At 30.2% G+C, this 14,457-nt stretch overlaps 1 protein-coding gene across 1 annotated transcript; it reads right to left on the bottom strand.

Annotated features, from left to right (window-relative positions):
- Positions 1 to 297: 297 nt before the first annotated feature.
- LOC124935175 (homeobox-leucine zipper protein MERISTEM L1-like) lies at positions 298 to 12,246 on the bottom strand. Its single transcript, XM_047475625.1, has 9 exons — positions 12,136 to 12,246; positions 11,355 to 11,556; positions 2,794 to 2,861; positions 2,390 to 2,418; positions 1,809 to 2,289; positions 1,623 to 1,727; positions 921 to 1,532; positions 707 to 805; positions 298 to 621 (listed from the first exon to the last, which is right to left on the bottom strand). The coding sequence occupies exons 1-9, from the start codon at positions 12,244 to 12,246 to the stop codon at positions 298 to 300; spliced, it is 2,031 nt and encodes a 676-aa protein (XP_047331581.1).
- Between the last annotated feature and the right edge of the window lie 2,211 nt (positions 12,247 to 14,457).

The following is a 14,457-nucleotide window of genomic DNA, read 5'->3' as shown; positions in this document are numbered from 1 at the left end:
GTTTTTTTTTAAAACAAAATATTTGGAAATGAAGAATAATAAAATGGAGGATATTGAATTAAATAATTACAAAGTAATCACTAACTATCTATCTAGATTAAACTTGCAAAGAGTCCTAAACTTGTTAAAAACCCATAGCAAATAAAATATTAAATAATAAAAAATAATATTTAAAAGCTAAAGAAAACTCAGCAAATGAGATAGAATTGAAGGCTGCCAAAGTAACTGAATTCAATTAAAACAAAGAGCTAGATCTTAAAAAAAAAAATAGTCAAATAGCTAGATAGAGAAAACATCTTACTGGTTCATTAAGGCAATCATGAGACTATACCCGGTATTGTTGAGCAAATTAGTAAGAGTGTCCACAGATGGCTGTTCAACCACAATATTGGGATTAGAATCAACCAAAATCTGGATGGATAAAGTTACCAATGAGCCGGCCCCATCACTTCCATTGCCCAGACCGTCCGGACCTATCATAAAACCAGTAGGAAGCATTGTCACGTAGTTGGAATCCCCTCCGACCAAAGTCAGGTTCACCGCCGTGCTGTCAACCGGGGCATATACAATGTATGCTCCCATTGGATCCCAATTTTCCTCTTGCAGGACCAGTACTTCAGGCTGCATATTATACATATATGCCTTTTTAATAATCAATTAATTCATAATGTATATAAGCAGAAAAAGACTTAAGAAGATTTGTTACATTAAGTCGTAGCACAGATACGCTGCTAGAAGAATCTCGGCCAATCACAATGCGGGAGATTTCTTTAAGTGGTTGTTCAGAAGATGTAAGAACATCCCACTGTTTATTTAAGACAAGAATAATTAATTAATTTGTCAAGATATATACAAAGACAGAATTGAAAGAGGTACAATACCTGACTCCTTGTTTGTTGGTTTTGGAGAAATTTAAATACAGTGATGGGCGGGACATTGAGCCAAAAGGAATATGTAGCGACAAGGATGACCCCTACAGGACGACCGGGAATATCCGTGTTCCTGATCATGAGAACTCTAACTTTATTTGGGCCAATGTATGGAATTATATTCCAAACATTCCCTGTCGCCACACTTACTCCCGTATTAAAGATCCCTACCATCCTCTCAGACAACCAAGTATGGCTCCTTTTACTTTCCGAACTCATCGCCACGGTGATATCAGAAAAGGGCAGGGTGTTGGACATGACACTAAAGAGACGATCGGTTTGGCTCTGGAGAATACCAAGCCAACGTTTGGCGCCAAAAGCTAACCCGGATCTGACCAGAGCCTTGTAGATTGGATGAACACCAGTCACGTGTTGTGCTTCAACGTGCTCTATCCATGTCACGTTTGTGAATCCATTGGGCGTATCTTCAATTATGCACCCGGAAGGCCTTTTCCTCGATTTCACTAGATGGAATTCCCGAAATATGTCAAGAGAAACGTCCATCACTGCCCACTTCTTTTCACCCACTTGCCTGCAGTACCTTGCCAACACGTTGTCACGGATAGGAACAAAAGAAGTCTGCGCATGCGTCTCTATAGAGATCTGCAGCAACCAATTTCATTCATTCATATAAACTATATGAAATAATGCAACAACCATTATATATAATTAAACAAACACTTAATTAATTACCACTTGCAATGCACCATTATAATTTCCTGGAGACAATCCACTCGACAAGATTTCCAAACACGTCGCTTTTGACACAATGGCACTGAAGAAGCTCTTCCAATTAGCCTGAACATCATCATCAGTACATTTTTTTTATTTAATAATTAATAATAAAATAATAATATATTCTAGCTATCTAGTACGTACCTGACTCATGAAAATATCCAGAAGAGAATGAGAACTAATATTAAGGGTGGTGGAGTGGCGAGAGGACTCGCAGTAAAGACTTCCAGGGCGAGGTCCAAATCCTATGGGGAAAATCCGAAAATACTCATCCTCATTCAACTTGAACCCGATACCGCAATCAGAACGATTTGGGATCCACAGAGGTTCCCCCATCTCGGCCATTTTAACAACCTCTTCCATGGATATCATTGCAATCTGCCAAATCATACTCCTGCCTATTTTATCCCCTGGAAACAACTGCTGCTGTGGTGTCTGCTGGTGCTGCTGCTGATGAACATGATGATGATGATGATACGGATGATTCATCCAGGCCCTAGACATGCTACCACCTTGTCCCGGCATCACTATTGTTGCTCTTATCTGGTTTTGTTCTGATCCCATTCTTGAAGACTGCCCTTGGACCATGTAATTGTTGTTAGGACTAGTCCACATGTTCCTACTTCTGTCACATATTGCATTATTTATTAATATACAATTTTATTCATTTATAAGATATATAAACAAAATGAATGTATGAATTAATTCAATAAATTAATACTTACCCGGAAACTATATTAGAAACTTTAGCAACCTGCAACCATTTAAAATTGAATTGATCAAATTAAAGAATAGGACATTAATTGACACATAAATGATTCTTATATCATAGGCATCATATATGAATTGAGAACATATACATGTGTTGTTTGTGATACCTTTGAACATTTCATCGCTAAATGCGCAAAAACAATTGAAGAAAAGCATAAATGCCAGAAATCTCAAGATCATAATGGTCTAGAAAATGAACTGAAGAATCAGGAATGAGATGACATATAAAAAAAGCCAAGAACACAACAGAAGAGATAAAAGAGAAATCACTAGGGAAATTAGAAGCAATTCAGACAAATGGAAAGAAAGGAAAGGGTAGTAACAAAGAAGTTGATAGTCAGATTCCCAAGAATACTACCGAAAACCAAGATGGAATATCAGGGGATGGAAGTGTAGATGAGAAGAGGAAAGAAGATTTAGGTAAAGCTGAAGTAAGGAAATGCACAATTAAAAGGCAAAGTTGGGACAAGCAAGGATGCAATAATTGATAACGATACGAGTAGTAACAAACATCCCTTGACATACTGACATACTGAAACAAAATCTTTTTTTTCCAGTTAAGTTCTGATACAACTAAAGGGAAGTTTATTAAGAAAGTTCCAAGAAATTAGGTAATCATTGATCACAAAAAGTTATCATCAAATGAAACATTTCAATCACTAATTGTGGTAAAGAGTGCTAAACAGAAGAAAAATAAGGGTGTTCGAATTATTACTATCACTTGCAAACAAAGAAAAAGTAAAACGAATATTGAGATTCAGATGAATAGTAAAGAAAAATTGACGTTGATGCTGAAAAACAATATATTCACAAAAGAAAGAGAAAAATACATAAAAGAAAATGATTAACAACGTTTTGAATGCAATGAAGCTTAGTCAATGATGGAATTTCTCATTTGAATCAGACTATTAATATTGTAGGTTTTGTATACTTTCTGGCTTTTACTCATTTGATTTAATAAAAACTAGGGTTTGTCTAGCTTTGATTTTGACTCATTTTGGATTCTCACCGATTTTTTTGTTTCTTTAATGAAATGACATTAAGTCGTGATCAAAAAATTAATTAAATAATAATACATGATTTCAATTCATTTCAATTCAAATAAACTCTTACTTCTTCTCATATGCGCTCGTTCTTCGCGATCAAAAGCTGCTCCTCCTCCGTTGAGATCTCTCTGTGTTCACTGTTGTGTTCACTGCTGGTTTATAACACAAGGAATTCTTTATGAAATTTTTGTACCTCAAATTGTCTAAATTAAGTTTCTATTTTCATTACGCAGTTGACCATTATCGTCCCATTTTTTATTATGAGTAATTATGTAAAAGCTAAAATTAATTAATTGTCTTAAAATGATTTATTAATATTAATTATTTTTCCAAATGATTTATATTACAAGAATCACAAAAAGTGTGATTCCAAATAATTATGTAATGAACCACAAATATCATATTTCAATTACATGAAACTTTTTTCTCGTTAAATAAATAAATAAATTATTCTCATCATATATCTCAATATTCCATCAATTAATTGAATCACAATTTAACAACTTTTATAAAACTCAATGTTTAGATCCCAGCAAGATAAAATAATATGAAATTTCATATATATATTTTTTATTTTGCTGGGATCTAAACATTAAATTTTTTGTTTTGTTTTGCAATTAAATTTTAGGGATAGGACAAAGAGCGAGAAAAAAATGATAGGAATATGTAGGGAAATGACGTGTCATCCTTTTATTCGATTGAAAATTTTAAAATTCTCTCTCCAATTACATTTTCAATCTAATAAAGAGTTGACACATCATTTCCCTACATATTCCTGTCAATTTTTTCCCGCTATCTATCATTTCCCTATATATATATATATATATATTTATTTAATTATTTATTTTTGGCACAATTAGAATCCCACATTGGAAGATAATGGGAGTGAAAGACGTTTCTTAGTATATAAAAGAAACTACATTCACAATTAGAATAAATCCCATATCGAAAGTATATAAGTAAAATATAAGTAAAATATAAATCACATACAAACAGAACTATTAGTAAAATACAATTAAATTAAAATGATGATTTAAATCACATTTTAACAATGAGATCTTCAAATCAATGATTTAAAATAAGAATAAGAGATTAACTTTAAATACAAAATTAATAGAGTAAATTGATTATCATTAAATTAGTCGGATAAAAAATTAATATAAATATGTATACAAGTTTTTTTCCTTATCTGCATCTCTTTTTCAATATATATGAAATCGATGAAAGAAGTCAGATCTAAAACTATTCCTTTTTAAAATTTCATACAAATATATGTATAAATATATAGATATATGATATATAATCATATTTCCTTCTATATTTAATATATAGATACAAACACATATAATTTATGGTTATACAAAATTAATCTTAGTATATATAATTTAAAGTGATACAAAATGAATAGATCAAATAAATCTATGGAAAAAAATCTCTCAGATCTAAAAATTAAAATAAGTGTGTTTTTATATATTATCCCTATTTTGATATATAACTTAACTATCTATTGACCTATCAAATATTTATGTATAAATGAGATAAACATAAACATAAACAAAAGCATTGCATATATATATATATAATAAAAGAGTTAGAGATTAGAGAAATTCACAAAATTAAAATTTTATTGTGAGAAATTGTTTAGGAGGTGATTAGAAAATGGTGTATTGGTATGCCTTTTATACTTGTGGATAGGACTTCTCTAGAGATAAGTACTAAAAGAAACACATTAAAAAATAATCGACTGTGACGGAAAATAAAAAAAACATCTGTAAAACAATAATAAAAATAAAAATATTGGTGAAGAATACTCATTCAAAATGGTATAAAATATTGAATAAAAAGGTAAAATGTATTTTTATTTTTTTTTAAAACAAATCAAATAGAGGCTAATATAAAAAAATGTTAAAAAACAATGTTTGACATTTTTTTATTTGAGTTCATATCATATACAAAAATAATTCAAAAAATATATTAACAATGTATTAAGATTTGTTTGGCGCACGCGTTCTATTTTTTAAAAAATTAAACGTTGTTAAATTAAGATATAATTTGAAAATTAAATGATTATGTTTGAATTAAGAGTGCCAATAAAATTTCTTAACAAATTAATGTGAGGAATAAGTACAACTTAGTTTTTATTTCGATCTCACATTTGAAATTTTATACAGATAAAATATTTATATATGAACCTTGTGATATGGTTCCTTCTATATTTTCATTAATATTTAAGCACTCACATTTAATTTGTGTTTGAATCAATTTTAAATAGATATTGGATACTTAAAACTATAGCCAGGGTAATGAATGTTGTAAAATATTATGGTGATTAAATTGTTTATAAGAATCATATATATGTATAAATAATTATTTAAAAATGTATTTTTAATATACTTTTGTCTGTTGATCAAATATTTTTGAAATTTTAATATATTCTTAAGGTTTTAAAAATAATAATAATGGAAAGCATAAAAAATTAAATATTATTGGGTATGAAAGTAATTAATAAATTTTAACTTTATTTTATTTTGTTTTCTTAATTAACCTTTTTTTAATAATTTCTTGATGAATTTTCAGATTTGTAATATAAAATAAATGAATTCTATTTAAAAAATAATTGAAGAATTTTATTTTTTTCTTGAAGTATGTGACCTTCATTTCAAAAACAAAAATAGTAAATAAAGATAATTGATTCTAATTATTTTATGCAGTCATTCATTTTAGGTCTTAATTTGATTTATTTTTTAATTTACCAATATCAAAAAAAAGGTTGAATTATTTACCTAATTTATTTAAACATTAAATAATTATTCTAAAAACCGTTCCGGTCATCAACCTGATCTTTTCGGCAAACTTGGGTCCGACCACAACGGGTATATTAGTGGTCAGACCAGATTTTAATTTTTATATTATTTAAAGTAATAAATTACAATGGCTGAGAAGATAATACCAAAAGAAACACTCTACCTCCCAAATCAATCATTTCTTAACTTAATCATAATTACTCTTAATCATGATTACTCTTTTAACCTTAATTTACACAACCACCTCTCCATATTTAACATAATCATAGTTACTTTTTTAACTTTAATTTACACAACCGCAGTCACCAATGATCTAATGTTTAGAGACCGGACTGATGTTTCTATCTCTGTCTTTCTTCTTCTTCCCATCTCTTGGACTCTCGCTCCCCTTCATTTGAACCTTTTTTCTCTACAAAATGGAGAAATCTCATCGATCCTTTCAAGATATTAATCTTCAGTTTTAACAAACATAGAAAGAAATCAATAAGAGTTATCAGATTCTTTGAAGACATCCGCCGCCACCGTCTACCACTAGTTGAACTTTTGGTCTGACCATGGTACAAATTATTTTAAAGATGATTAACCATGAAGCGATAAAATGCATATGCGGAAATGATTAGAGTCAAGGTCGCCTACCGAGGAGAAAAAATATATAAAAGTATAATGGATCCAATAGAATAATGGATAACCTTTCGAACCGGAAATTTTTAGTTCGAATTTCTAATCGAACCATTCGGTCGGACCGGTTTTTGACTCGTTCAAAAAGTAACCGTACAAAAGTAAAAAGTTGGGTCGCCCATTCAACCATTTCGAGGTAGGACCGGTTGAACTTCCGGTCGAATCACGTATTTAAAACTTTGCATTAAATCTGTATATCTGTAAATTTTACCTAATTAATAACAATATGTTTTTGACCATTCATTTCTTATAATGGTTAATGCGTAAAATATCATTAATTAAAAGAAAGAATTATTTAACCATATTAAATTTATATTAATATTTTTTAATACTAATTATTATTACGTTAATAAATAAAATTAAGCAAATGTGATTAAATTTAGTTATATAAAAATATTATATAGTTCACCTTTAGTTAATAATATTAATTAAACTAACATGAATATCGTATATTTGCACGGACAAAAATATATAAAAAATATATTTATAAATTATTTAGATAAAATTAATATTATTCAAATCTAATTATTTTAAAATTGGTTTTAGTTTGTAAAAATTAAGTTTAATTTTAAACTTAATGTTAACATATAATTTATACCATTGACACCCACTTAATCCCACAATTGACCATGACACACATCTTATCTCTCTTCAAACTCAACTATTAATCCCCGAATTGACCCTCATCTTATAACTTACATTTTTTCATATGTCTCTTTATCCCCTCGGTAAACCACCCACTCACCATAAACTTGTGACTCACACTTTTCATATGTTTCTTTATCCATCGACAAACCACTCACCAATCTTAGTCGACCTCTTTATTACTCCCCCTTCAACAAATCAACAACTAATCTCAATTAATCACATATCTCTTATCCAACGTCAAACCTATCACTAACCATCACCCGACCTTCATCTCGGGACCTCACACTTTCAAATGTTTGTCAAACTAACCACTAATTCCGACCTCACACTAGACAAATCACCCACCACCCAACATCTATATTGTGACTTCACACTTTAAAATGTTTGCCAAACCAACCACTAATTTCAGCCTCACACTTTAGATGTCTCGTAATATTTGTTTAAAAGTTGTGCCACCAGATATTATAGTCAAGAATGTATTCCTAAAAATTTAAATTTGCATATTTTGGGATTCGAACCAGGTTTTAAACATGAAATGTGAACATTTTAACCGTTAGACCACTTGATATTGTTGAAATAATTTTATTATTTTTTGTGTGTATATATATTTAAATTGTTGATAAAAAAATTATATATTTTATATGATTAATGAGAATATATATATATATATATATATATATATATATATATATATATAATGAGAGAGAAAATAATTATTATTATTAATTACCATTTATAAAACTTTATATATATATATATATATATATATATTATAGGGTTATTATATATATATAATTATTTTTAAGACAATATATATTTTATAAAATTAGTGATAGAAAAAAATACATTTATAGTCAAGAATGCATTTTTGAAAAATTAAATTTGCATATCTTGAAATTTGAACCTTATTCTTAAGTATTAAATGTTAACACTTTAATCTCTAGATCATTTAAGATTGTTGAAATAATTTTACTATTTTGTGTATGTATATATATTTTATATTTAATATTTATTATCAATTAGTTAATTTTTATATTAATCAACAAATTATTTGTTTTCATAAATAAAATATTATATATATATAAATATATATGTTAAGAGAAAAAGTGTATGATAAAAGATAAAATGTATTTATATAAAATTAATAATGAAATATAATATAGTGTAATATGTATAATGTAACTACATTTAATCTATACATATATTTATAAATTATATTATCGAAATATTATTGAATCAATAAAGTAATAATTTATTATTTTACATGTATAATAATAAAATATAATTTTATTTAATATTGTTGAATTTCAAAATTCAAATTATATATAGTAGTGTTCATTTATTGTATAAGTTATTAAAGTATAATCAATTGTAAAATCTTTTTTTATTATTAAAGTCATTTAATATGTAAATGGTGTAATATCCTATGTTGTAGGATTATTTTTATTTCAAAATATTCATCTTCAAGTACATATATACAGTACACAATCTTTTACAACTCTTCTATCTTCTCTTCTACTATTTGTAAGATGAAAAAATGATTGAGGATCTTAATTAGAGAAAACAATAATGATGAATACAATGAGGATGATAGTCGTGTTTTAGAGTATGTTTCTCGCGAAGAAGAAATTAGAGAAGTAATGAAACTTATTGGTTTTCTCTTACAACTTCATAAAGCTTTACAAAAAGTAAGGGATGAGATTCAAATGGATATAAATTTTTCATACAAAACAGACAACGTTGGACTCATATTTCACTAAGGTACTCTGAATTATTAAATATATATTATTACTTTATATAACGGTTAAGACCTATATGCGCCAAAAAATTATATTAATTAATAAATTTATCGAAATTATTACTTTAGTTATTCGCCCCAGTCGGTACTATATGAATTTATTACTTTATCGATGTTATAATTTTATGGAATATTATTTTATCGAGAGTCTACTGTATATATTTTTCACTAATTATATAAAATATATATTTTTCCATTCAAAAAATTTATATTTATATATAATATTATAAAATTATTTTATTTATATATATATATATATATTAAGAAAAAATAAAGTTAAAATGGAGGGTAGAAGAGAGAAATATATATATATATATATATTTAGGGGTTCGAATTTAGATATTTTAATCATATAAGGCTCGAACTTGTAAATGAGCCTATTTTAATCATATAAGGCTCGAACTTGTAAATGAGCCTATAAAGCTCAAACTTACATTTATTTGACCAAATAATGCTTTTTTTTTTTACCTAACCAACGTTCAATTTGTTGTGTCTTGTGTTATTTTATTTTATTTATTTTATATTACCACATCATTTTTTTCTACATATTTAGATAATTTATATTTCTATCCTGCATCTCTCTCTAAATTCAAATTCTATGGCACTTTGAATTTCATGCTGGACGATGAGACACCGTTCATTGAAGACGATGTGACCCTACTTTCGAAGCCTACAAAATACTTTCCCTTGCTGAATTCATTGAACTGGGCGACATTTTTCTGAGGAAGAGGAGGATTCGATAGCTGTGTTTTCCTAATCTTCTACCTACATAGTAAACGAAGATAGATGAAGTTCAAGTGAAGGTTCTTTGTTTTTCCCTCAATGAATGACCAACTGATTCTGAAAGACCAAATTTCATCAGTTCTTATGCAAAACTCAATCTTCTTACTGATGCACACCGAGTGTTCGATCAAATTCCATATTCAAATCTTTGCTCCTAGAACACCATCATTTCTGTATATTCCATGTCCGGCAAACTCCGTGAGATGCGTGATATCTTTACTCGAATACCAGGAGAGATGGAGTTTCCTGTAACGCAATTCTATCCGGGGTATGCGTCTTCCAGTTTGACTAGTACAAGCTCATGTTGAAAGACGGTCCTGAATATTTGAATCGTATTGCTTTCTTAACTATGATCATTTTATCATATAAACGAAGGTTCTGTTGATTTAGGCAGGCAGATAACAGATTCATGGGCAGATTGTGGGTTTGAATCGGATGTTTTCGTAGGCAATCCGCTGGTGGATATGTATGCAAAAGTTGGTTTGATAAATGATGCACAGATGGTGTTCGATGAATATCCTTATTTATTTTTGAAGAAATTATGGATGGAGAGAGAATTTGTGGAGGGAGTAAGGGAGATGCAGGATAAAAATATAAATTATGTAGTAAAAAATAATTGTTAATACAAAAATAAATAAAAGAAAATGACACCTAAGAGACAACAAACGGTTGGTAAAATAAATGTAAAGCTCATCTAAAATTTCGAGTCCTATTTTTTTTATATATATATATATATTAAGAAAGAGAATTACGTGAATTGTTGTGGTACTTTTTTGAAAGTCACTCTCGAATATTTAGCTTTCTTCCCATAAATTTTCAATAAACTCTGCATAAGAAGTATGTTATGAGAGATAGAACGATTCAGAATAAAAATTAATTTCCTTAAACTAATTAATTTTGAAATAACAGTTTTAAATTTTTGCAAAAGAAAATTTATAAATGATTTTATAGATTATGTTACATCATGAAATAGGACGAAAGTCCTGAATATTTTCTGGAAGTGAGATTTTGGGAATTAGAATCAATACTATAATGTTCCATTGATTAAGCATTTTCCTATTTTGAAAGAATTCCAAGACCCATTCACTTAAATCATTCCAAATTATATCCCAGTTTTCCTTGAAGAAAGTCGCATTGTATCCATCTGGCCCTAGACTTTTACCTCCTTTCATCGTAAACAGAGCATTCCTAATCTCTTCTTGACTGACCCTTTCTATCAACTTAACATCATCCTCATTGTCGATTGTTCTTAGAACATTTTGTTGCAACACCCCAAGTCTGGCATTGAGTCCTTCATTACTCAGTTTTGCTATAATAAGACCCTTATAATAACTGGTAGCTTCCTTTTGAACTTCTTCATGTCCCTGAAGCATTTTCCCATTACAATCTTTCAATTTGATGACTTGGTTCCTGAAGTTTCGAACCGCGTATTTCCTATAGAAGACGGTAGTATTTTTGTCTCACAAAGAAAGTCAACTTTCTCTAGACTTCTGCTTGAAGAAACTTTATTCTTTTGAGTAAAGATCTTTGAAACTTGTTAGTCCTTCTTTCTCCTTGGCTTGATTGTTAGGTAGGTTCTGCATTTTCAAGATTTTGCTTTTGAATATTCTCCAATTTTACTCGTGCTTCCTCTACTTTTTTGATATACCGCTGTAATTCTTTATGTCTAACTTGTTGAGTTTAGCTTTCAGGATCCTAAGATTTTTGCAAAATTTAAACATCTTTGTCCCGTTGATACTGGTATTCCAGGTTTCTATCATTACTCCTTTAAATTCTTCATCTTTCATCCAAACATTAAAAAGGCAATGATTAGAGATCTTTACTCAAAATCTTTAGTCTTCTCGGGTAGAGATCTGCCAATTTCTCGTTGATCAACCCACAATCAATGTGACTCTTCCTCATTTCTTTTGACCCTCTAGTAACTAACCATTAAAATAGATTACCTGAATTAGAAGGTTCGATATAGTTGATGTCTCCAATGCATTCATTGAAGTCCAACATGTCTTGTGTGATCCCCATTTCCGGTTATCTTTCTTGGAAAAATCTCGTGACATTGATGTCGATCATTAGGATCCAAGGCTCATCATCATTGATTTTACTCTTGAGCTCTCTCCATAAATGTTTTCTTTCTCCTGCTACATCGCTTCCATAAATAACAACAAAATAGTATCCTACTAACAATCTCCACCATGATGACCTGCTTACTATCGAATAACTTTTTGACTTCAACTAAACTATTATTCTAGCCAACCCAGAATCTACTTTTACACTTATCTGATGTGTGAATATAAGACAAGTCTCTTCCAAAATAGTCTTTACTGACAGTATCGATTTGATTGTGCCTTACTTTCGTCTCCAGTATACCCATAATAGTGATTTCCTACATTTCAATCATTCTTCTCACTTCCTTCCTTTTGTTGGGCTCGTTGAGATCCCTACTATTCCAGGTCATTATATTCATGAAGAAAGGTTGACAACGTGCTTATTCCTTCCTTTCCTTTTCCCTGCAATCTTCCTCCATATTTGTGGTTTGTATGGAATTACAGATCTAGTTTCGTTAGAAGAGGAGTTGGATGTTCATTCACCTACAGGTTCTTTGTTTCATGTATCTGTTGGGACCTGCTTTGTTTAAAGGTTACCTTTCTCTGCATTTTCTGTTTTCTTTGGTTCTTCTTCTTGCCCTTCCACATTTTCTTTTCATGTCTTACTTCCCTCTTCTTGAGTTTGATTTCTTTTTGTTCCTTCACCCGAGTTCTGAACTTCTTTTCCTTTGTAATTACTTTCTTTTGCTGCTTGTTTTTCCATCACTATTTCATTTGTACTAGGAACCTTTTGTTTCTTGACTTCTCTATTCTACATTTGTTGTTCCTAGTTTTCTTTCTGGTTGGCCATTAATTAAGGTCATCTCACTATAGAATGTTTGAAGGTATTGCAGTTCACGCATCCGTACGATCGCCATTCATAGTGTATGCCCATCTTCGTAGCATTGCCCTTCAGGATTGAACTTCAATGCTCATCCTAGAATATGTGAGATTTTCACTTTCCTTAGTAATTTTTTCCATGTATAGCGGGTTTCCTAGAAGGCTAGCAAAATGGCTTATGGCTTCCGCGTTGTACATGCGGGGAGGAATATTTTATAACTTGAACCAGATTTACACTATTTCTTATGGAATATTGTCATAGTACGTACCCTCCTTCCATTTTTAGATCTTCGTGCATTCTTTCCCCACGTGTGTATGTACCAGCTCCAAAAAAATTTCAAAATTAGTCACTTGATCGAATTTCATAAAATACATGCCATGACGGTTAGAGGTGAACTTCATTAGACCTAATTTTTCCTAGAAGGCTAGCAAAATGGCTTAAGGCTTCCGGGTTGTACATGTGGGGAGGAATATTTTGTAACTTGAACCAGATTTGCACTATTTCTTTTCGAATACTGTCATAGTTCGTACCCTCCTTAGATTTTTAGATATACGTGCATTCTTTCCCATGTGTGTATGTAGCAGCTCCAATTTTTTTCAAAATTAGTCACTTGATTGAATTTCATAAAATACATGCCATGACTGTTAGAGGTGACCTTCATTAGACCTGCTTTTTCCCATTGATTCATGAGTTCTTCCTTGGTGACTTCAAAAGTGGCATGTTCTTTCCCAATATAATTACCCAATGTCACTTGTTCCCATGATCGAACACATTTTTCTTCCACATTTGATCTTAGCTTGAACTCAAAGGGATTTTTGAGTTTTTCCACCTTTGTTTTGAATGGACCTAGGAAAATCTGTCCCTTTTCTGGGATTTTGTTTTCACTTTCTTTTGCTATGTTTTGACCCTACTTTGTCTCTAGATTCTTCTTCCAGACTTGATCAACCTTCCAATTTGGGTTCTTCTTCAGAGTATTAACCTTTGTCTTCGTACATTTTGTCAACTCTTTTATTGTGTTGACGGACCAGTTAACAATAACGTCATACTCCTCTTTTTTTAGAAGGTTCCAATCTTGAAGGCAGTGTAGGTTTAGCTGAATAGTGATTTAGTGAGCTCTTTCTTTGTTTAGAATAATTTCTCCATTCTTAGCTTGCATCAGCATCCTTAAAATTTGGTTTCTCATCCCTTTAAAGTTTTCCCTCTCATTGAAATCCACCCCCCATTTGCCTTTTGCCTTCTATTTGGTTTCCCTTATTTCCCCTACTTTCTTGTTTTCTACATTATTCTGACATTTGTTTCCAACCTTAATTTCTCCCAACCCAACACTAATTTTCTTTTGTTCC

The sequence above is a fragment of the Impatiens glandulifera genome, chromosome 4 (genome assembly GCF_907164915.1).
Source record: "Impatiens glandulifera chromosome 4, dImpGla2.1, whole genome shotgun sequence".
Classification (NCBI taxonomy): Eukaryota; Viridiplantae; Streptophyta; class Magnoliopsida; order Ericales; family Balsaminaceae; genus Impatiens; species Impatiens glandulifera.
Note: the sequence above shows the minus strand (reverse complement) of the source record. Positions and strands in the feature narration are given on the sequence as shown.